The following is a 23,751-nucleotide window of genomic DNA, read 5'->3' on the forward strand; positions in this document are numbered from 1 at the left end:
GGCATCAGGAATACTGTTAAAGCATTGCAGGCCCTGTTCGGTGTGTTCTGCTGGATTCTGGGTGTAACAGCGGTGGTTTGGATATGGAACATCAGTGCTGTTAATAATTCTATTTCATTCAGGAATGATGTCAAAGGAATTTTGATACAAGACCTGGAGATGATGGGGATGACCTCAGGTGTTTGGTTTCCCAGTAATAAGCATTTGTTGATAGTCCTTCCAGAATAACTGTCCTCACCTGTAAGAGAGCATGGGCTGTACCAAAAGATGGAATTAACAGATGTTTAGTTTGGATCCCCATATGGGGCAGTAGCAGAAGTTGCACAGGCTGTTAAATGGTACCTTTGCAACCAGTGTCATAACAGGGGATGCAGCTGTATCGCCTCATGTGCTCTTAAATTGTTCAGATGGTGCAGATCTAGTTTTGGCTGCTGAGCATATCCAAAACTAAAATCATACCATCCACAAACCCTGTAGGGTAGTATCCATATTAATCCTGTAAGATGGGGAAAGAGATGGGGCATTGATATGTGAGGCATGAACTGTTCTAGAATACATCCAGAGTGGGACCTGTATGTGCTGTGGCTCTCTTATGACTACAGAGTCTCCATCCTTGGAGATACTCAAAAGCTGTCTGGAGACAGTCCTGGGCAACCGGCTCTAGGTGACCCTGCTTGAGCAAGGGGCTGGACCAGATGATCTCCAGAGGTCCCTTCCAACCCCAACCATTCTGTGATTCATTCCATGAAAATGGCAGCAGTCTTGAATCATATACAAGGTAAACAGGTAACAAACTTCAGACTGTTGTTTGATACAACAGCAGTGATAACTGCCTGGGATTAACCAAATGTGGCACCTGGTAAAATCAACTGCCAAGTTAGAAAACCAAACCAACAAACTATAAGGGATTAAATTCAGTATATCTCTACCTGTTGTACTCGAGCTCAATTGTTAGCTATTAAACCAGCTTTTTCAGCTGGATTAGCTCTGTTCTCATGGGTATTATAACAAAGAGATTCCCTACTATGAGGGAAGCTTCACCAACCACTGTTGTAAATGGGCAACTAAATGAAATGTATGTATGAGTTCTGTGCAGTTGGTTGTGGACCACTGGAGGCTACTGTCACACCTCAGTGGAGCAAGTTGGCTTGGGAACACTGGCAGTGTTTGGTAACAGTGCAGGTTGTGTATGCATTGCCTCATCTGTAACGGGAGAGTGGGAGGATAATGTGACCTCTGTGGCTCCAGAAGACCGGAGAGGCGGCACTGCATCTGTTGGTGGTGTACATTCAGCGTTCTCAAAAGTGGGGTTTTGTTGGAGAGACTAATGGTGTCTGCCTGGGAGCTGAGAGGCCTCGCTGGGATGAGGTGTTCAGCATACAGAAGGGAGATGAGAAACCGGAGCGCAGACAAGTTGCAAGCCTGAGGACCACCTTGGCAAGTAAGGAACCATCAGAACCAGAGACTGAAATTGTGAACTGTACATTGTTGGTATGACACATCCGTGGATTGGTTTCTGAAAGATGTTAAGTGCTATGCAGCACTTAGCCCTTTACTTGTTATTAGTTATGATAGAAGTTGTGGTGTTCTTTATCCTTCCACATATGCTTTGCTTGTTTCAAAATGAAAGAGCGTGTTCACGTGCCCAGATGAACATCTTGCATGCATTGCTAGCCTAACAGTTGTGGTGGCTTCCAGCTGGAAGGGATTGAGCTTACGAGTACCCAGAGTGGTCTGAATGTCCTCGTAGGAGGTCAGGCAGACCAGGAGGTGGCTTGTGAGCAAGAGGTCCTGCTGGAGCACGCAGCCCTACAGAGCCTAGGCCCCAGCAGTGCTGGCAGAAGGGTCACAAACTGGTGCCTCTGCTGCTTTCTGGTACGTAAACTGCCAGATGAGGTCCTGCTAGCGCTTGGTCAGCTTGCACAGGTAACAAGGCTTAACATAGAATAGTTGTGTCTAGTAATTGCAGGAGGTAAACTAAGCCCAAGAGGACAACCATGGGGGGAGTCGTGGAGAGCTGGGCTGCCTGCGGTGGGTATCCCTGCCAGTAACACCATGTAAGGCTGGGACTGACTGGGTAATGGCATCAGAAATACCACAGGTGTGGTTGTAGCAAAACTAGGACCAAGGGGGAAGAAGTAATCGGGGGCAGGTTGTTTATTTGGGGGAGGGATTTCGGGAGGTGGCAGAAAGGGGTTCTTTGATGCTGAAGAATGAAGGATGAGGTATGAAGTCTGCTGAAGAAGACCAGAGGGCTCCTGCTGGTGGTAGGAGTGTGGACACCTATGGCTGGTAGCACGGCTGACCTGCAGGCTCCAGCCCTGGGAAGCTGGAAGGCATCACCTGGGATCACCTGCTGGTCCTGCTCCATCAGGTCTCTGGCTGCATGGCGTGGTGTGGGGGGACAAACCCGCACCTTGGGACTTACAAAACTGGTACTGTGGGTTGGCAGCACATGAGGCTCATCAGACCTGAGATTGAGTGCTTGTAACTTCATAGCTGTGCCTTACAGTTTGCATAATAAGTAACTTAATTACTGGAATAGTACCTAGGTTGTTGATTACTTTTGCTGTGCTAGTTTCCTCGTAGCATGTTCACTGGTCAATAAACAGCATGTCTCAGCTGTATCTTGGGTAAGGGGTGTGATGAGGGGACCCCCATCTCAGCACAGTCGCAGAGCTGTGGCCTGGGCCCAGGGGGTATTGCCTGCCACGAGCCTTCCTCCAATGGGCCTGGGCATCCCAGAGTGCACGTGTAGGACATGGGCTGACCACCACATCCCTGGGGATGCTATCACTGGCCTGCCTGTGCACAGTCAGAGAGGTAGAAATCTGTGTTTGTAGGGGCCAGGCAGAAACTGCTGATAACAGTGATGAACCATCATGGCTACTGCAGGTTTCCCCAAGTCTCCCCATGTCAAAGAGCAGCACCAAGAGCTTGCCAGGGTGATCATGGTAGATGTGGTTTTGGGTGAGGAGCCCAGAGAGTTTCTGGCTGCCTTAGAAGAGCAGCAGTCCGTCAAGGCAACAAACAAAAATATGTGAAACTTTTAGAAGAATGAGAGCAAAGGTCTGCTGAGGTCAGGGCTTACATGATGGACGAATTAGGTACATCCCTGAAATGTTACAAATGAAGCAATCCACACTAATTTCAGTTGCTTTAAAACCATGATTCTTACAAAAGAGTAAAATTAAGGTGTAGTAAGGGCCGGCTTCTCTAGCAATGTAATTCTGTGTTTTCCATGAAGTACCCTAGAAGCAACGTTATGCTTTTTGGCAGATGCTTACCTTTTTTTTAAGTGAAGGTTAATAAGTTATTGCCAATCCATCAGGAATCTGCTGCTCAAGCATCAGTACAATCACAAGGAGAAAGAGAAATGGGCACATGCTACAAGTCAGTAATTATTCAGGATGCTCCTGTTTTGTGCCGTTTCAGTTAATAGCAGGTACCGCAGCGGTGAGTCGATTCCAAACCTCGCCCAGGTATGCATGCTCACCTTCTCTGAAGAAATAGCCTCAGGGTCTGGTAGGTGCTTCCACTTACTTAGACACACCAGGTAAACCACCTGCAGTCAGTAGATGGCACTAAATTATTGCTATTACTTGTATTTTCCAGCTAAATCAGAAGGCAAAGTAAAACCCTGACACTCTGTCTCAGCTCCAAAGAACCGGGGCGGTCATTGCTGGGCGAGAGGCTGCGTGGGGATGGAGGGAGATGCAGGGAGGTGGAGGGAGGCTGTGGGCTGGTGGAGGACTCGCAGCCTGCTGGGGTGAAGCACCCGGCGGCCCTGCCAGCCCGGGCCCCGCACAACTCCAGGGACAAATGCGTGCGAGTGCTCCTGCTGGCCCTGAGGACGGCAGCTGTGCTGTTCAGCTGCTGCAGAGACACAGTGCCTTAATAACCAGCACCCTCTACTCAAAATGTCACCCTTAATTAATTACTTTGCCCAGGTTGTGAATCACCTCTGTAGCCAAAAGCAGGGACACGTTACCACTGAGAGAATGTCACTTAACTGGGAGGAGACACAACCTCCTGAAACTGAAAGAACACTGTAACAGAGCTTGCTCTTTTTTTTTTTTTTTTAAATTTGTAAAGTCTGCATAAGCCTGATTCTTTCCATTTTCCCTCATGCATCAGTCGCAATGCATTGGTCCTGAGTATCACGGATGAGGGAAGCGTGAAAGTGGTAGTGTGTGTCTTCCCCCTCCTCAAACCAACGCCACCAGCGCTTCCCCGTACAGCGCTACATGAGCCAACAGACAACTCACCAAACAAGCAGGCAGACGCTAGCGTTCCGTCACATTACACCACAGCCACCCCAGCACAGAGCTACCCGAGGAGCCAGAGCCGGGTGGCACGACCCAAGGGCACAGTCTTGCTGCGGTTGCCCCCCTTTTCCCTGCCAGAGGTGAGGGTAAGGCCAGCCCCATCCTCCCTGCTGTTGCCTCCCGGCATACCGAAAGCTTACTTTGCTCCCCGCTGGCACAACCACAGCAGGCAGAAGGCAGGCAACATGGGGCGGGGGGGGATAGCCATGCACCCCCCACCAACCCCTCCAGCTGTTGCCCATCTCACTTCACCTACAGACAGACACAAAAGAGCTGCTGCTGCAGGGTGCACGCACAGCGGTTGTATTTTATCACCTGAACAGTTCAGTAGTCCCATTTCAGCTATCTCCACAGCTACTCCTGTCCTGGGGTTGACATCTTCCATGCACACTTCCACAGCCAACTGAAAGGGCTCAGCACCACCCTGAATTCTGTCCACCAGAGCCAGGAAAGCCAAAGTTTTATAAAGAAACAGGCAAATACGCACATCTCAGTGTTACACAAGTGACAGTGCATTGTTTCTTTTCCATGTTTAGTTCCCACTACAGCCTGGCACTTTGAGACAACTCAAGGTATTAAAAATCAGTCTCGAAACACTCAAGTCTAAAATTAAAGTCTATTTCGGTTTTATAAAGAAACAGGCAAATACGCACACGCGCATCTCAGCGTTACACAAGTGACAGTGCATTGTTTCTTTTCCATGTTTAGTTCCCACTACGGCCTGGCACTTTGAGACAACTCAAGGTATTTCTCAGCACCTTTTAGATGTTTTACAATACATGCACAGAAAAAAACCCACCTCCCACTGGAAATCTGGGCAGTATTAATCCACCTCAAAAATCAACTCTTTAATTTGGTTCAGTATTGGGTATAAAAGACACCCGATAAGCATGACCTAGGCCAGTGGTGTGCACATGACGCTGGGGAACAATACCCACCGAAAGCAGGCGGCGCCCTTTTGTGCGTGCAGGTGTGCAAACTGAGGCTGCCCAACTGAGCTCCAGCGGCGCACACCACGCCATCTGCCACTGTCACGGACAGTACTTGACAACAGTATTTACTTTTTTTTTCTTCCACCTAAATGCCTTACCCAGCACTTCTTTGCAGACACAGCTCCAAGTGCAACCAAAAGGAACTTTGCCTGATCAAGGGAAACAGGACTGTGCCTTGCTTCACACACATACAGTCAAAAAGTACGGACCATGGACTGACAAAGGGTACAATCAGCAGACTATTCAGCTGGTACATCATCTGTATGGAATACAGCTTATCATATTTACTTACTTTTGGTAAGAATACAGGGTCTTTTTATGAATAGCTTTTTTTTTTTAGTAAGAGTCATATTGATTTACATGGCTCAGTTTGAAAGATTAAACTCTTCTTGCCACTAATTCAACACCTTTTCCACCTACAGGGTCTCTGTAATTCCCATGCAGAGGACAGCAGTTTAAGCACAAGTGACCGTGCCCAAAGATAGGCCAGTGTTTGAGCGCTTTGCTGGACTGGGACTAAGGCCATCAGCTCCTTGCATGACTGAGCACTGGAGAGAGGTTAAAAGAAAAGGAACAACAAGAAGAAGTAGTCAACTTGCCACACCTGACTCTGGACTCGGAGTTTAGGTAGTCACTGAGTCAGTCTCCCTGCATGCTCAATAGGGCGGGGAAACTGGTCCTTTCCTCTCTTAACCCACCACACGCGTCAGGCAGAGAAGCCAGCCTCCCTACTTCAGCATTACGCTCCAGTGCCCCTCAGCAGGAGGCATTTACCCCAACTGATGTTCTTGTTCAGAAAAATGTGTTAGACGGTGAAATTACCATGAACCAGGTCTAGCTAACCAGTGTTTGTTCTCAGAAAAAATACTGATTAATAAGGAAAATAAATGCCTTCAACAGAAACAGTGGTTAAAATATTTTATTTTTTATATCATAGAACATACTGCTGTTTACTTTAAATCACTTTAGAGTAAAGGCACACGTTATGTTAAAAATACTTCAGATTTACATCACATGTACAAATGCATAAAACAGATGTACATGTCACCAAAAAAAATACAATATGGCTTCAGAAGGTTGAGGCAGGGCTAGGACAATTCAACATGTATTTAAATTTTACAGGATGCTGTTAACATTGAAAGGACTGACTAGAACAGAAAGGAATGGACCTAAAACACTGATTATGTTACATAAACAGTACAACACATTGGATATACAACATTGAGCATTCGCGTGTGGATTCATAGGGTTGTAAGTTCTGCAAATTCATCAGGCTTTCCAGTGCCACTGAGTAAACAGTGCATGTGTATGATCTGCCAGTCTGCAACAGTGGGAAGATAAATTGCAAATTCTCTGTCCACAAACAGGCTCCTTGAAGAATCTGCTGATATGCTTTGTGAAAAGAGAGAGTGGAACGATAGACTTCAGGTATTAACCGGAGAGAGTAACTGAGTAATGACCAGATACACAGTAATCACTTCTGGCTAAAAAGCATAAAACATTAAGTCTGCAAGAATGCTCCATGACAATCATTTAGCGTTAGTCCCACCCAAGTTTAAGGCTCATATCTAAAATTTACCTTAGATTTGTTTTCCTTTGTGTAAAATTACCTGAGCACAGATGTCAAAGATCTACAGAACTTTTAAAAGATCTGCAGATACCTTAAAAATCTGTAGATAACTTAAAGCAAAACATCAAGATATTGAATTCTACCAGCCAAAAATTCTCAAAAAAACAACTAGCAAACCAATATTTTGGTAGGTCAGTAAAGCCAGGAGAAGAATGACCTTAAGCTTTTGCTTTAATCTTTTAAAAACATACATAAAATGTAATAGAATTCTTCAAATAGGATTGCTTAATTGTAAACAACACATTAAACCTTTAAAAAAAAAAAAAAAATCAGGAATCAAAATTCAGGCAGTCACTCTAGTCTTCTATAGAAACTGTTTTACAAATGCCGCTTTTCCTCTCGCTAGAGATGGCTGGCGGCTTCTTAAGCACTGATAGATAGAAAATAAAAGGACCTGCCTCCACTGTATTCTGTATTATCATTTGCACTGTGTGTCCAAGAAGTGCGAACTGCTGCCATTCTCATTTGCCAAGGTTTATTCCCTGCACGACTGTAAGGCCCAGATCCAGAAAAGCACCTAGCATCGTCTTAAGAGCTCTGGAGGATCGTGTTAGATTTAATAGGTTTAAAGATAAACATGCACTTAAATGATTTGCTGCACTGGGACTCAAAAAATTTTCCAAGTGCAAGGCAGAAAAGCATTCAGGTTGCATGGACAGACCAGCTCCCAGCAAAGTCAATGCCATCACAGAGAGGAGCATCAGACCCTTAATTTAATTTAAAAAGCTTGAAAAAAGACAACGCCGCACAGAAGATACACGTGCGTACTTTCAGCAAACAACAGGCCGTATGGGACGATTTCCAACATGAGGCTTTGGAAATACACCCTACCAAAAGCTCTTTGTTGATTTTATTGAACCAACTGAAAACAACAAAGAAACACAAAACACGTCACCTTTTCCTCCTCCTGCCTCACACACTGGTTCCTGTCTTTCGTTCCCAAAAGAAATCAATGCAGATAAAAACTTCACTTTAAGTGATGAGCAACTGTATATGAGCCTGAGGAGCAAACGGGACTCTTCTGTTCAAATATGTCAGGTTAAAACTTTGATATGACAGTTACAGTTATGTCTATTGTTGAACTGGGACAAGCTGATTGCAGAGGGCACTTTACAATCATTGACAATCCTGTCTAAAGGGTACCAAAAAAATTCCTATGAAATATGAACCTAGGATTAAAACAAACAAAAAACCCCCAAACCAAACCAAAACAAACCCCAACACCCCACCCACCCTCCCCCACCAAAACGAACACCACCCACCCCACCTTCCCCCCGATGACGGATGGCTGTCCTGGAAAATTAAAGAAGAAAGTCATAGCAGTTTGAAATACCCATAATTCTATGAATAAATAGTAGGTAATCCAAATAAAATGCTACAGCTAGACTGAAAAACTAAATTGAACACTGCTTTTCTATTAAATAGATTAAAATATTCATCCACTGAGCAATTACATTGATAAATAAAAAATTTTCATGTATCAAAAAAGAGGGGCAGGTACTACGAATTCCAGACTTCTTGTCCCAATAGTGAAAGGTCTGAGAAACAAAAGCAAATTGTACAGTAGTTCTAGTCTCTTAAATTTACAATACTGAATCCAGCAGGATTTGGCTAAATAATACAGTTTAAATAAGCTAATCTAAAGGAACACAGTGTCCTGTAAACATCTGACACAAACCACACTGCATTCTGATGGCGTGGCTAAACCTTCTCTATGCAGGAGAAAGACAATTCGACTGGTGGTTGTAACAAGGGATGCAATCTAAAGGCAACGTTCCTGTTCTTCAGTAAGGCTTGTAAAAAATTTGAGCAGTGTACGTACGACAGCCTGTACAATTCTGAAATTTCTGGAAAGCTCTTAAGTTTAAAAAAAGCCTAAATGTTTTAAGTATAAAACACACATTGAGAAGATGCCCTCCTAAATTAAGTGTAAAAGTGTCTGGCACCAGAAACGACCACTAGGTATTAATTATACCCAAGGAAAAAAAGCAAAGAATCACTCAAGACAAGTGTCCCTGAACTTTGGAGCAGATGCAGCCAATTAGGTTACTTCGCGTTGTTCCTTTCCTCTGGAAAAGAAGTCATGAACATACACTCTTTAAGCTGTCTGTACTACATCATCAGTAATATATATTATATATACAGTGTGCATATATATAATATATATTTTTGCGTACATATTTCTTTTACCTCAGTCTGGAATCACGTGGTTTCATGCAACACGCTTACCAGGAATCAAACCTATTCATTAGATCATAGCTGGTGTAACTTTAGTATCAAATATTTAATTATACAGCGAGTCAGCGTTGCTCAGCATCAATCACCTCTGACTAGAATCCTCATCTCCTTTCAGTCCAGTTCACATCTGTTGCCTCTATCACCCTTTTTCAGCCACCTTCTTCATGTAGCGCCTCCGCTCGATGTTCAATGCTGAGACCTTATCTCTGTCAGCTTCTGAAGATAGCTCTGTGCTGCTGGCATCGAGAGAATAAACCGGACTGTCCTTTGACCTATTCGGTAGCAGCCATATCCCATCAGTCCAAAAACTGTTGCTTTTATGACAAATTTGAAAATCTTACTTGAAGCTGATGGAGGAGGCACACTGAAGCAAAAAATACAAGACAACGTTAGCACCTGCATAGCTGGAAAGAATGGCCATTTTCCAACCAAAACAAGGACCTTTTCTCCCTTCCCCTTTATAGAGACTGTCAAGGTAACAGATGTGTCATGAACGAACAATGTATTCTTTCATGTTCAAGGGCTACATCCAAATTAAATAGTAACAACAACAAATAATAATAAAGCTTTTTCCACTTGTGTATGATGCCACTCTTAATGGCTATGGACCTTGACCTGCCCATCACCCTATCAAAATAACTAAAACCAACATCAAGACTTCTTGAAGAATACCAAAAGTTAATACTGCTTGTCGAACTGTTTATAATATTACCGTGCATATCTCTGCACAGAGACAAAAGTCAGAAAAAACACAGGACACAGCCCAAGTCCAACACCTGTACAGTCAATTCAGGGTAATGGAGGAAAACAGAGCTTGGATGTTCTGCACAACGTGTGTCAGGACCTGGTCAGGTTTGTGCGGCCAGAAGGGGTAAGTCTGGAGCCAGGCTGGCCCCTGAACAGCTTCAGGGGGTGTTTCAGCAAGGTGTGTACCCCTGGATGCCAGGCAGGCTTACCAGCCTAGCTGCAGCTCCCAGTGTGAGCGTGTGGAGGCCAAGCCCCTGCAGCACACTCAGCCTCTGGAGCTCCTCAGAGGACAGTGCAGACAGATCAGAGAGGCTTTGCATGAAGCTGTCTCCGGTCTGGCAGGTATTGCTGGCTTTGAGATCTTCACAGAGCCGCTTGGAAGTCTCTGCACTGGCCACATGGAACCAGGAGGTCAGAGGACAACAGGCACACCAGGTCTACCCCTGCCTTCAAGCAGCCTTATTAACTTAGTGTACGAAGCAAATGGTTAATATTACCATCAAAATAAAGCTGGCTTTGGAGGCACAGCAACATGCACATGTAGCCCTGCACCTTTGCTAACCGGCTCTGCGGTACCTCAGCTGGCCCTGCACCCACAGCATGCCTACTGGGATAATCCTCTCACGGGGGACGGGGAGGTCTCTGCATGTCTTTTCAAGAGGTCACAAGTTCTCATTTATTTATATCTAGAAAGTGTTTCTAATTTATTTGGAAGCAATGAGTTACAGTAGTGCAAAAACATTATGGGCACACTCAAACCAGGTTAGATACGCTGAGATTAGGATACAACTAGACTGAGTTCAGATCCATGTGCTCAAGCTAGGGCGAAGTAGTTACTGGTAAGATTTTGCATATGAAGAGAATATGCAGGAAGAGTTTTAAAAAAGCACACACATTGAGCAAAGGATGGGCTAATGGTATCCCTTTACACCTTCTTACCTGCTTCTCTATCGCTTCTGTCTCAATTCCAGTCCCTCAGCACAACTTAAAACACACCAGTTCATAAAAATCCAAAGCGAACAGTAAGGTCTGCTCAGAGTCAGGTTCAATGCATGAACTTAAAAATTGGAAGTCTGAGAAATGTGTATGTTTCCATCCAGATTTCCAAGATCACTTTGCAACTTGTAAAGCTTAACTAAATACCTGTACTAGTCTTCAAAACTTTTTACTTTAGAGAGGTGACAACCACTAACACACAAAAATCCCCCATAACTCTGCTCTGCAACTGCAGACCAACAGCATGACGGGTAAAAAAGTTTAATGAGAAATGAGTCCCAAATATAGTAATGACTGTAATTTGATTCATATTGTTTTAGAAAGTCAAGTTAATGAAACATTAATGTCTTATGAAAGATACTGGTAACCATTCCACTTAGTTATGGCGCTGGCACAGTAAAGACAATCAAGTCAAAGAGCCTAAACTTTGACAAAAAAGACGCTTGAAGACTTGTAGTCAGTCTTTTGGCTATTCAGTTCTGTAATGTCAATGATGCAACCAACAAACATTAACCATGCAATTATACAGATTTAGGCAGCTTCATTTTACAGGTTATTTACGAGGGCATGGAGGAATACGGACATCTAGTCTGTGACTCCAGGCAAGGCTTAGCCTCGAAAGAGACTTACAAATGGCTAGGGCTTCTGTAAACTGCATTCTTAGATCCGGACACCAAAAGTGTCTCTACACCATATTTTAGACGCCTAAATACACCATTTAGATGGGACACAGTCTCTTCTGTTTTTCAGAGCCTCTGAGGAGGTGGGTGAGGCAGTTACATAAACACAGTAAACAGATGTGATAAGATAAAGTGCCAATATCTGAAAGGCTCTATTATCCTAAACCACTGCAGACCAGTACTACCAGGTCGTACTACAATCCCTCCTGCATTTCTAAAGTCCTGACCTTTGTGGCTTTATAGGGTACACATAGTTTGAACGTCTTGGTTCTTCAATTCCTTCTTTTACAAAGCACATAAATCTATTTTAATGGGTGCCTGGGGAACTGTCACTCCAAAGTAAGTGCCTTAAAGTGTCCCATATTTAGGCATACACATTAAAATACGTTATTATTTTTATGTATATACAGTTATAAACAGGCTATGAGCAACTGTGATAGTAAGCTTGCCAGAGCCAGCATTGTCCTGACACAACAGAAGCTTTGAATCCAGCAGTTTGTATTTACCTAAGCTAGACTGGAAGCCTGGTTTTGTTTTCACCATCTTCTATAGCCCTCATCTGAATCTTATTTTAAAAGCTTTAAATGTGGATCAATGAATTTTCTTTCTAGACAAGGGCATCTTCTCATCTCTACTTCCCTCGATATCCAACTATTTACTTTTTCACTTTGTTATTTTCTTTTCCTTTGCTGTAAGCACAATCTGCAAGCACTGCACAGCAAGTCAGTGAGCTGACAGGGCAGGGATGACAGCAGCGATGTTTCTTCAAGCTGTGACAACCAAAGAAACCCCAAACAAACCCATTATTGCTGTCTTTTAGTGAGAGCAGCTGTTACATCAACACATAGGAAAGGATAAGTGTTACCTCATTATTTCCTGGATGTTTAAGTCAGAGTTCCAGTTCTTTTCAATCCCAGGTACATGACCCATCCCAACAACACCAACTACAACAGCTGGGATATAGTTTCTGGGTTCAGCTGAGAAAGAGAGATGGAGAGAAAAAAACCACATCAGCAAAAGAACTAATTTCAAGCTGCAAATAAATAGGCAATGTGTGAGATTACAAAATTGAATTTTCCAAGAGGTAGGGACTCTTAACTACTAGATATTGAAACTGTTACATACTAAAAGTTAATACTCATCTCACCTACTGCCTCTTATGTTGAAAGTCTGAAAAAAATAAGCATGATTTCTGGATTTTCAGGAAACATTTGTTCCAGGAAACAGACCTGGCCAGGGCTCATACTCCAGCCTCAGGGTGAGAGGCTCAGCAGATGCAAGCTAAATTAAATTCCTTTCCTTCCCTGTGTGGGTCCTGTTTCTGTACTGCTTATCAGGAACAGCTCTGGTCTTAGCTGTCTCCCAAATGGAGAGCTTTCTCCACCACTTTGGACAGTGGCAGCTGGCACATGTCCAAACTGTGACAAGACCTGGGGCTAACAAGCAGAACGAACAATCAGAGAACAGCGCTCGAGACTGCACCTGCCCCTGTTAAGTTTACTGTTACAGACCCAGCCTCAGCAAGTAACAGCAAAACCCGTACCATTCGTGCGCGGCAGCCAGCCAGTCCCCAGCAGACCACCGCAACACGTGCCGGCTCTCACCCTCCCCTCCCATCTAGCATCCAAGTTCCACAACACCCAGCAGAAGTTAAAAGGTTGTTCCTGAAAGTTTTGGGATTACTTCTCCCACAATGAAAAAATGGCACCACGCCACTATAAAAATAATTCACAGAAAACTTTCTAAGTAATGGTAATCAGGCTGCTTTCATATAGGGAAAATGATATATAAATATAATAAATATAATACATAAATATAAAATGGGAGTAAGTTCCACTGTCTTGCTTTAAATATGTACCCTTAATTTTTCCAGGAATAAGTAAAAAAAAAAAAAAAAAAAAAAAAAATTTTGAAAAACAGACCCTGTCCCCCCCAAGTGAAACAAGCCCAGAACTATTATACACGTTTTCAAAATTGTTTCTTCAGACTTGTCTTTTCTCAGCCTATTCTAGGGTTGCTCTAAACCAGAGCTGCAACTACAACAGAGGCTCAGTGCAGCACCTCAGCGGGAGGGGCTGTCCAGAGCACCTCACATCGGCTCCAACCTCCACCCGTATGTTCCTGTATGCTTCAGGGCAGGATGCAAAGATGGCACCAGTAACGTTTAAAGCCCTGCCTAAAACTTAGTCCTAGAAGAAACTTTTATCCCCCTCTCAGAATATTTTGTGTGGAGTGAAGACAGAATGAAAAATTAAAGGTGAAAGTTTAATTTGCAAGCTCTTTGGAAGAGTTCACCCATGCAAATAGTCAGACGAAGGCTAGGAACAAATCAGACCTAGTTTAGGAATACACCAGACCAAAAGCATATTTAAGTCCTGCAAATAGCGTCCAGGAATTTCTCCTATGTCCTTATAATAGCAAATGATTTGGACAATGGTGTTGATGCCCTATTTCTGCTCATTTGAATTGTGGGATTTTGTATTTTACTATGAATCTGAAGTATGTAATTTGCTTCCCCCTCCCTTTTTTCTTTTTACCTCTCATGAGCATGAATGCATAAGAACAGATGATATGTATAGAATATAAATGCAGAGCTTCTAAACAAAACTGTCTCTGGCATTGTCTCTTGCTACAAGAGACTGAGACACGTGACTATGGGTCAGGTAGTCCCTCACATTCTTGTCTTTTATGGTCCCATCTTCTATTTTAAGTAAGTCCTTCATAATGCATATAAACCCCTTCCAGTTTCATAGGCATTCACTAAACAGTGATCCAGAGACTGAGCTTTCAAGGAGGTAGATTTAAAGGGAGAAAAAAAAAAAATATGAAAAGAGAGCAAGGGGAATTGCTAAACAATTCCTCTTGCAGTTCATGACCCAGATAGGACGAACAACAAAACTAAATTTTTCAGCCTGCTCTTTGGACCAAGTAACTGAATGCATCCATGCCTCTTTCAGCCACATCAACTGAGGTAACAGGAAATACTGTGTGTTTGGACAAACTTTCTGAAGGCAGCACTGAGGCAATATTAGGCAATGGAGATACAACACTACAAGTGCAATCCCCTTGCTATTTTTTCAATCAGAAAACAGCACCAGAGGTCTGCACTGAAGTCATTACAAACAGTATTTTAAGACAGCAAATAAGAGGTAACCTATACCTCAGTATGCTTATATATGGGAAGGGCACGCAGATCACATACAGCAGCAAAATACTTCCAAAGGCTAGAGAAACGCCATTATTCCGTATGCTTATACCTTGCTGAAACATGCAGAGTCACATGTTTCAAGCAAGAAATGTGTTCCTGAGCAGCTAGTAATGACAATGAATTTGGTGAGGTAACAAGGTGGAAGCGAGACAGGCAATGTCAGTCTCAGCTGTCCCATGCTGTGCTGTAATACCAGATGCCTGCCTTTTGCAAAAGTTGTCAGGCTAATTTGTTATTTTCCAGTTTTAAACAGCACAGTACAAAAGGAATCGTAATTTGGAGTCTACTGCTCTCTGAAAATTCTTTACTTCTATAGGTGGTTGCAACAGAAGAGTAATATCCCTTTTTAATTTTTTAAGCACTGTAGTCTTACATGACACACATGAACAGAACATCCCAGGTTTCCTGAGAAGAACTGAACTTTGGACTAGTGTACAAAGAACACCTTGCTGGTTATGGTATCTGCTTTAAAGCAATTACTTTCTGAAGCTCGAGGTAGTTCTATCTGCTTTGCTGCTTGCTTCAGCATGTAGGTCAAGTAAATATCTCGTTCCGAGACAATCGTTCGATGAAGATCAGGAAATTCTCCAATCATTTCTGCCATCATCTGCTCCAGTAAATCCTTCTGTTTGCATTTCTCCACATCATCTTTACTGAAAGAAAGGTAAGTTTTCTCAGTATCTGTTATGCTTTTAAAGCCCAATACAGACAAACCAATTAATAAAAACAATTGGGTATTATACACTTTATTCACATAAACCCACACTCTACAGTTCTCCTCCCCCGATTCTCCTCTTCAAAAGCAAAGCAAACTCCCTAAACCTGTAAAACTGGGTACTAACAATGCCTCTATGGTGAGGGAAAGGGAAAGAAGAGAGGTCACATGCCTTTAGGCAGTGCAACTGGATTTTCACCCTTCCCAGTTTGAAAGCTGACAACACAACTGAGCAAAAGCACTAGGGCTTCGAAGGAAATATTTACCATGGTGCCCCACTTTCAGGGTGTATTAATAAACTTAGAAGAGGCAACACAAACCACTCCTAAGGAAGCAAGTCTGATCACTGAACACACAGAGGCTCTATTTAAGGAACAACAAAAGCACACTGTAAGGCACAGTCTGAGGGGGTGGAAAGAGTTCTGCAGGTTCCTAGTGTCAATCACAGGTCTTCTGCAGGGAAGTCAAAGTTAGAAACCAATTCCCTGAACAGAAGAATAGGAAAAGGGCAGGAAAGAAACAGATAAAAACTGCAGGAGTAAATGTAATGAGCTTTGATATTTTTTTGTAGTGCTGTTAACCCTCTATTTGCACCCACAGTTGTGGTACAGTCATAGTCTGTGGCAACAGAATCATCTGGTTTTGCATCACTGTCTACTGAAGAGTGATGCCAAACATGCTTTCTTTAGTTCCCAAGATCAAAAGGACACAAAAAAGAAAAAAATCAACAGGGACAACCAAAAGGAGAAACTCATTGCTAGGTTTCAGAAGATCACAGAAAAGCTACCAGATTGACACAAATTTGATGCTGAATTACTACTCCATTTTCTGTAGAAACTTGTGTTGATGGCTGGGTGCACAATACCCCACTCCCTGCAACAACTTCCCAGTTATAAACACATTTCCTTTTCAACCCCTATCCACATAGTATTTTTAAAAATCAATGTAGCAGATAAATCAATTGTATGACAACTGAGATGTTATGTCCAAGCTTCAGTGGGAAGCTAGTGTGCATAACCATAATTATCTTAATATTGCATTGAAAACCAAAATGTTCATAGAATCATAGAATGTTTTGGGTTGGAAGGGACCCCTAGAGGTCATCCAGTCCAACCCCCCTGCAGTGAGCAGGGACACCGCTAACTAGATCAGGTTGCTCAGAGCCCCGTCCAACCTCACCTTGAATGCTTCCAGGGGTGGGGCCTCCACTACCTCTCTGGGCAACCCGTTCCAGTGTTTCAACACCCTCATTGTAAAGAATTTCTTCCTATCCTGGTTTAGTTTAAAACCATTACCCCTTGTCCTGTCACAGCTGGCCCTACTAAAAAGATTTTCCCTGTCTTTCCTATAGGCCCCCTTTAAGTACTGAAAGGCCGCAATCAGGTCTCCCCGCAGCCTTCTCTTCTCCAGGCTGAACAAGCCCAACTCCCTCAGCCTGTCCTCATAGGAGAGGTGCTCCAGCCCTCGGATCATTTTTGTAGCCCTCCTCTGGACCCGCTCCAACACTTCCATGGCCTTCTTGTGCTGAGGGCTCCAGAGCTGGACGCAGGAGTCCAGGTGAGGTCTCACCAGAGCAGAGTAGAGGGGCAGAATCACCTCCCTCGACCTGCTGGCCACGCTTCTCCTGATGCAGCCCAGGGTACGGTTGGCCTTCTGGGCTGCCAGCGCACATTGCTGGCTCATGTCCAGGCAGGGCTGCTCTCGATCCCCCAGCCTGTATTGATACTGGGGGTTACCCCGACCCAGGTGCAGGACCTTGCACTTGGCCTTGTTGAACCTCATGAGGTTCACACAGGCCCACCTCTCCAGCCTGTCCAAGTCTCTCTGGATGACATCCCGTCCTTCTGGTGTGTCAACTGCACCACTCAGTTTGGTGTCATCCGCAAACTTGCTGAGCGTGTGCTCCATCTCGCTGTCTAAGTCATTGATGAAAATGTTAAACAGCACCGGTCCCAGTACGGACCCCTGAGGGACACCACTCGTCACCGGTTGGATAAAAGGATGGGAGAAGTTGCAGAGAAACTTATCCCCCAGTGCTCCCCTAAAAGCCTGCTAATAGTTTCATACTGGTATTAGACTAGTAAGTAGGAAAACTTACTTTGTGCATGAACTGTAGTTAATGGACTGAAAGAGGGTCAAACTAATTTTACAGATGAATGTAACAGCAAGTATTTACAGGAAAGGATAATTAAGTAAATGCTACTACTGCAAAACAGAAGGTTTGATTGACCAGACTACAGTTTGAGCCCTGGCCCAATTTTAAAAGCCTGGAAAAAATGCCACAGATCACTTCACAGGCTGTGCTCTAGTCACAGGGTATGAGCGAGGCACTGAGATTCACGTGCACAGGGAACCCGTTTCTGGCAAGCCTCCCACCACTGTGAGTCTGGTAGGAGTAGACTGAATTTAGGAGGACAGCTGTCCATGTGTTCTCACCCAGTGCAAGCAAGTTATCACATACCTACTTGTGGAAAGAGGAAGCAAACTTGGCACAGGGTTGCCTCTGAAGGGCAGGGGAAACCAAACTGAGCAAGAGAATAGCTGTCTGAGAACTATCACTGTAAGGCAAAAGTTCCTAACAATGTCCCTTTATAAAGGCAATAATCATTAAGACTCCACATGTTGTCCACAGACTTCAAACGTTTTCTCTTGTTGCAAAAATCTGCTCAAACAGCAGATTCAGTTCTTAAGCTGCCCTAATCCAGATGTGCCTTAGCACAGCAGGCCCAAGTCCTTTGGAAATCTTAAGGCGGTACAAATTAGCACAGCCAGGCCCTGCTCTCCTCTATTTACAACACCCACACACAGTAGCGGGAAAGATTTTATTTTCACCATAAAAAAAAGAAAAAACCTTCTTTTTAAAGTACACTAGGAACTCTCCAGCACCAATCTTTCACTTCAGCAAGAAGTAATGTATGAAAAGACAATTAAAGGAAGAGCTGGAACAAGATCAGAAAGTCAGGTTTCTTTTAAAAAATATGGATTATTGCAGGGTAGTTTGTATATTTACCCCTCTCACAGTTAAAGCTTCACTGCATCAGGCTGGGTACCAAGGACTTCCAGCTTGCACTAAAGTCAAACTGAAGAATTGAACAGTTCACCCCCGATAAACATATGGGATGCTTATTCATACCTGATTGGGTCAGATAAGAAGCAAAGGCCCCAGGCAAGCTTGACTTTTTGCCAGAAAGAAAGTGCAGCAATTGCTCTCTTAAATGTAACAGGGATGGGTCGGTCTCCAAGATGGAATTTACAGAAAGGTACTTTACTGGCCTGAAAGAGAAGATAGGAATCACTAGTCAACATTTCATACTGCAGCACAGTACACCCTCATTAACAGAATGTTTGTTTTACTGTGTTATATAAAGGTATCTTAAAAAAGAGCAAGTAGTGTCATACTTCAACATCAAAAAACATTTTGGCTTTGCAGTAAATAAAATTTCCGAAGTACTGCTTCATAAAGGAACACATCAGCTACAAGATGCAGTAGGTGTAACAGTAAAAACATTAAGCTGTAACGCCACCCTCTTTAGGTTACTTTTACCTAACCAGAGAGCTCCTGCTTATGACTACTTAAGGTGAACAGATGGGGCTCAATATCCATCTGGGTCTGAATAAAGTCTAAGGTGAATCAACTGTGGTCATTTTGCTTTTACCTAGGACTTGTCAGGATCACCAACCCATCAGTTTGTCATGGTAAAATATATTCAAGAGGAGATTATGAAACAAGAACTGATGCCAGATATCACATGACAATGTGAGGTGAGACTTCGCTGCAGCTTAGACTGACAAATTTTAGCACAGTACAGAAGTTCTAGAAAATTCTTTCCTACGCATACCTGTTTAAAAATTTCAAACCACCACCTTAGAACAGGAGAGAGCAAGTACACGTATTTTTTTCTTTCCCACTTAAAATGGGAAACACTTAAAATGTTTCACTCTTATCTGGAATGTTCAGGAAAATAAGCCCTAAAACAGTTTTCTTTTTATTAAGGATAAATACACCAAATTATTCCAGATTCTTTAACAGCTATGTTATCTCAGATTTCCTTACTAGTACCTAATTTACATAAAAATAGCAAGATACATTCTGTGAGGTGGATACATACAGTGAAAATAGTGTCTCAGTATTCCCAGGAAAAAAAAGAAAAGTAGCTGTGATATGCATTAGAAGTCCAGCTACTATTTACTTCCCAGTATCACAGCTGGCAGTAGTATAAAAGGGAATGCTAAAAGACCAGATAGGACTAACAAACCAGTCAGATATTTTACTTCCCCAAACAATCTTTCTAGATGAATGTGTTAGATCTCAATAATGCTTTAGCGTTGGTTTTCACAGCCTGAAACCCTGACACCAACAGTGGGACCAGTATCCATATCCAGAATTCAAAACCAATTATTTAGCAGGAACAAAATAATTACTTAATTAAATGAAAACAAATGCCATGAGAAATATCATCAGGAAAAGCCTTTATCATTAGAAGCCTTTTTGGAGTTCCTTTCATGCCACTTAGGGCTACGAACCTTTGTACTTCCGAGTACATTTTGAAGCCGAAGGTGATTCGTACTACTTCATAGGCTTCAGCACAAGCATGGCCAGAGCGCTCTTTTCTAGTCACTAACAAATGGTTTTATTTAGTTTGACTCTGGGAGCAAAGGCCAGTAATTTGACCTCAGAAAAGCCATTTCAAGTTCGCACCTCTTTGAAAGCCTCCCTGAATTCTCCTCCTGGGGCCATTCCCAGCTGTTCTGTGATGTGAGCAGAAACCTTCAGAAGCAGCATTTGCATCAATCCAGACATGACTCCATTCTGGCAAAGAGGGGGGAAAACATAAAAAAGAAAATCAACAAGCTGTATGGATTTATCAGAAGAAGAATGCACTGTTCACAGTCATGAAAAACAAAAACATTAAATATCTTAGTGAAGAAGCAGCACCGAAGCTACCTTTTGGAGCCAAGTCACCAATACAGCTCTAATTTCAGCTTGTATCAGTTGTGAAGTAGCTTTTAACTTCAGTGTGCAGCCCAAGTATTCTCCCTTTCAACAAAAAGGTATGGCAGAGGTAAGAAAGGAAAGGAGGGCAGCCAGTCTTCAGTCTATATTTACTCCACCTGCCTGAAGAAACTGTCTGAATAACTGAATGGTAAAACAGGTCATACTGTGCATTTAATTCTTCTTGATCTGGTTAAAAAAAAAAAAAAAAAAAGACCACAAGAGTATATTGCATTGAATGTACAGTGAACGCCACATTACAGAGATACTAAAAGGGAAATAGCTAGTGGTCTAACCATAAACACTTCCACAATCCTGGGAAACCCTAGGCTGAGGACTGGTTAGGTTAACAGACACAGAAACACAGATAATCTAGTGTTGTGCAAGAACTGTAGTGCATGACTTCAGCACGAGACCTTAGAAAGACGTCACAGTCCTGAGTATGACTCAGCCCCGCCAGCAGGCTGAAGGCCCCAGCCTATTACTTTTTGAACAGAGACCTGAAATCAAAACTCTTCTTTTTAAAAAAAGAAAAACATTTCTTCTATACATACTTATGCAGAATTTCCCTTCCCTACCCTTTTACAAAAGGAATAGAAAAACATCTCTAACAAATCCATTCAGAGCTGTTCCTTCTGTACAGCTCAGGCTGTCCTCAACGAGGCCGAGTGTCACCTGCACAGGTAACATGCGTAACCTGTACTTCTGTTACACATCTCCGACAACTCAGCATTAGTCCATACCGCTACCAGAAGGGGCATTCCCCCCTTCCCTCGCCGAAGGCCGAATGCCTGCTGTATCACCAGCTTCACGCAGCTGAAGATGAGGTTAGACGGGGTAGCTTGAGTTAATGTAACTGCTTGAAGTTACCAGAGGAAGGTCCTGGTCTCCATTCCTTGCTCCCAGGGCTATGCTCAAATGACCCACCCTGTGCCAGATCTGATGCTTATGTGACCTCTCCAAAAGCTGCCGGCAGCTTCTGCAGTTAAGCGGACTCAAGAGTCACTGAGGACCAGAACTGGCAAAAGCGAGAGGGGCTATTTTCAAAGCCAATTGATGATCTGCTTTATCATGCTACAAACTATCAAGCATGGCAGAAAGACACGGTGCTGGGCTCCTGGGGAGAGATGAGGAAGAAAGAGGCAGTGAGAAAAAGGGTTTTCAGCATCCTTGACATCCAGTTCAAAAGCCTGGGAGACAAGGGTTTCCAGAAGTTCAGAAAAGATGCCCACAAAAAAGAAGAAAACTAGAATAATGCAGCCTGAGGTTATTTGCTAGCTGATCTCCCCTTCAGGACTGATGTATTTGAAGTTGCATTTTTACACTGTGACAGAAAGATTCATCCTGCTAGCTAACAGAGGGATGCATCTTTGAAGTGTGTCAGAGCCATTTGTGCTCTTAACCTGCATAAAACTCAGTGCCTGCCATATTTGCTCAGCATCAAGGAGATAAAAGGTGACAAGCAGCCGTATGTAGCAGCAACCAGCAACAACTGGCCAGCCAGAAAGTGTTGGGGGATAAAGAGCAGAATGCACAAAAAAACCCCAATGGCAGCAGAAGACTAACAGAAGTTATTATCAATACCAAATTATTCAATGCCAGATAAAGGAAAGCGGACCACAAAAGAACATTAAATCCTGACTGGCTGGCAATAATTTCACAGGTTAGACACAACAGCCATAAACAGAAAGCAATGCACAAGTAGAAAGAAACTTAACTGCACAGGCAGAGCTATTAGCACATAGCAGAGAAAAAAAGAAATACCAATTTTATCAGCCCAGTGTTCAATAGCAGTCAGAAAGCAAAAAGAGTGAGAGGGATTACCAGGAAAGGAACAAAACAGAAACATCAATGCGCTGCTGTACAATCTTTAGCAGACTCCTGTCTTGAACACAAGATAATTGGACTAGAAAGTGTGCAAAGAAATACCAAACATATGAGATTAAATATATTAAATACTCATGAGGCTTGGGAAAGGATGACTGAAGAAGATGCACTCTATTGGACACCGTAACTGGCGTGGAGACAGTGAAAAGGACAGGAAGAGAGAGGAATACCCAGGCAAACTATGACTGCAGGTTCTAATGCCTTTCCCCAGGTGCCTGTTATTGGCAGCTGCCAGAGGGCTTCTGAAGCAGATAAATCTTCCACCAGACTCAGCACAGAAACGCTGATACTACATATGGGAACACAGCCTAAGGAGGGAGCCTTGAGGCTGCTCTTCGACTGTATAACAAGTCACAGATCCAGCACTAGCTGCAGAACTGCAGGCAGAAACAGACCATTTGTATTTTAGTTCTCTGGATTTCTTCTTTTAAAAACCCTAATTCCCATGGCTGCAGCCCTGTGCAAAGCAAGCCTTGCCACCTGGAGCCTGGAATGGGTTTTCCTGCTGCTGCAAGGGCACTGGAGGTTAGACTTTAAACTGCAAGTGAAGGTAGCAAGTGACAGCAGCCTGCTCCTGTCCATATACATGTACCTGTCATCTACCAATTCACGTTCTATACATTTTATTTAACAGGACAATCCTGTAGGTTGCCTAAACGTGGAAGGCTGTATTACATGGTGCAAAATGAGAGCTTCCTCACTGGCCAAAAGCCTTAAAAAAAACCTATTGCAATGTATTCCTGCACAGGTAACTTCAGCCTGAAGGAATAGGTTAAAAAAAGTGAAGTTGAGCTAAGATTTTGCTGCCACCAGCCCACTTTCTCTTCTGACCCAGTATAAAGTTTCTCAACTCTGTGTCACGACTAGCAATTATACAGCCACATAAGGACATGATTTAGCTAAAAACCGCCGCGTGGCCATGGTATGGACACAGAAGGGGCAGTGGAAACAGGAAGATCGGTCAAAACCTGACTTGCCCATTTGGTTTAAGCCAATTGTTACTGTGCATTTTCAGGTAATCTGCATTTGAGCCAGACACTGGTCTACACTGTGTTGCTTTGCTTAATAGAGAGCAAACAGGTAGTTCTCTGCAAACAACTGTAAGGGTTTTGAAATTCAAGGACTTGAAATTTGAAATTCAAAGAGGGGCTGCAGAAGAGCTGTTTTTAACCTGCAGCAGTTGCTTGATAAGCTGTGAATACAAGTGACACACACCAAGTGTGTGATAGTTTCCTATTAACACTCTGCTCAGTTTCCAACTTCAATTAAGAACAATGAGATACAATTTTACTGCTTAAGATTTATACACATGACTATAAAAAGCCAGTTTTCTTTCC

The 23,751-nt window shown here is 43.2% G+C and overlaps 1 protein-coding gene across 1 annotated transcript in view; it reads right to left on the reverse strand.

The window, feature by feature from the left end:
- Positions 1–8,246: 8,246 nt before the first annotated feature.
- The window catches only part of TRABD (TraB domain containing), a 23,681-nt gene continuing 8,176 nt past the window's right edge, over positions 8,247–23,751 (reverse strand). The window contains exons 5-9 of the mRNA XM_009638168.2: positions 20,234–20,344; positions 18,668–18,807; positions 15,300–15,472; positions 12,477–12,588; positions 8,247–9,552 (exon numbers count right to left, since the gene is read on the reverse strand). Of these exons, the coding sequence (XP_009636463.1) occupies positions 9,375–9,552; positions 12,477–12,588; positions 15,300–15,472; positions 18,668–18,807; positions 20,234–20,344 (714 nt within the window). The 3' untranslated portion in view covers positions 8,247–9,374. The remainder of the gene's footprint in view (positions 9,553–12,476; positions 12,589–15,299; positions 15,473–18,667; positions 18,808–20,233; positions 20,345–23,751) is intronic.

Source organism: Egretta garzetta, unplaced genomic scaffold (genome assembly GCF_000687185.1).
Source record: "Egretta garzetta isolate BGI_Z169 unplaced genomic scaffold, ASM68718v1 scaffold64, whole genome shotgun sequence".
Classification (NCBI taxonomy): Eukaryota; Metazoa; Chordata; class Aves; order Pelecaniformes; family Ardeidae; genus Egretta; species Egretta garzetta.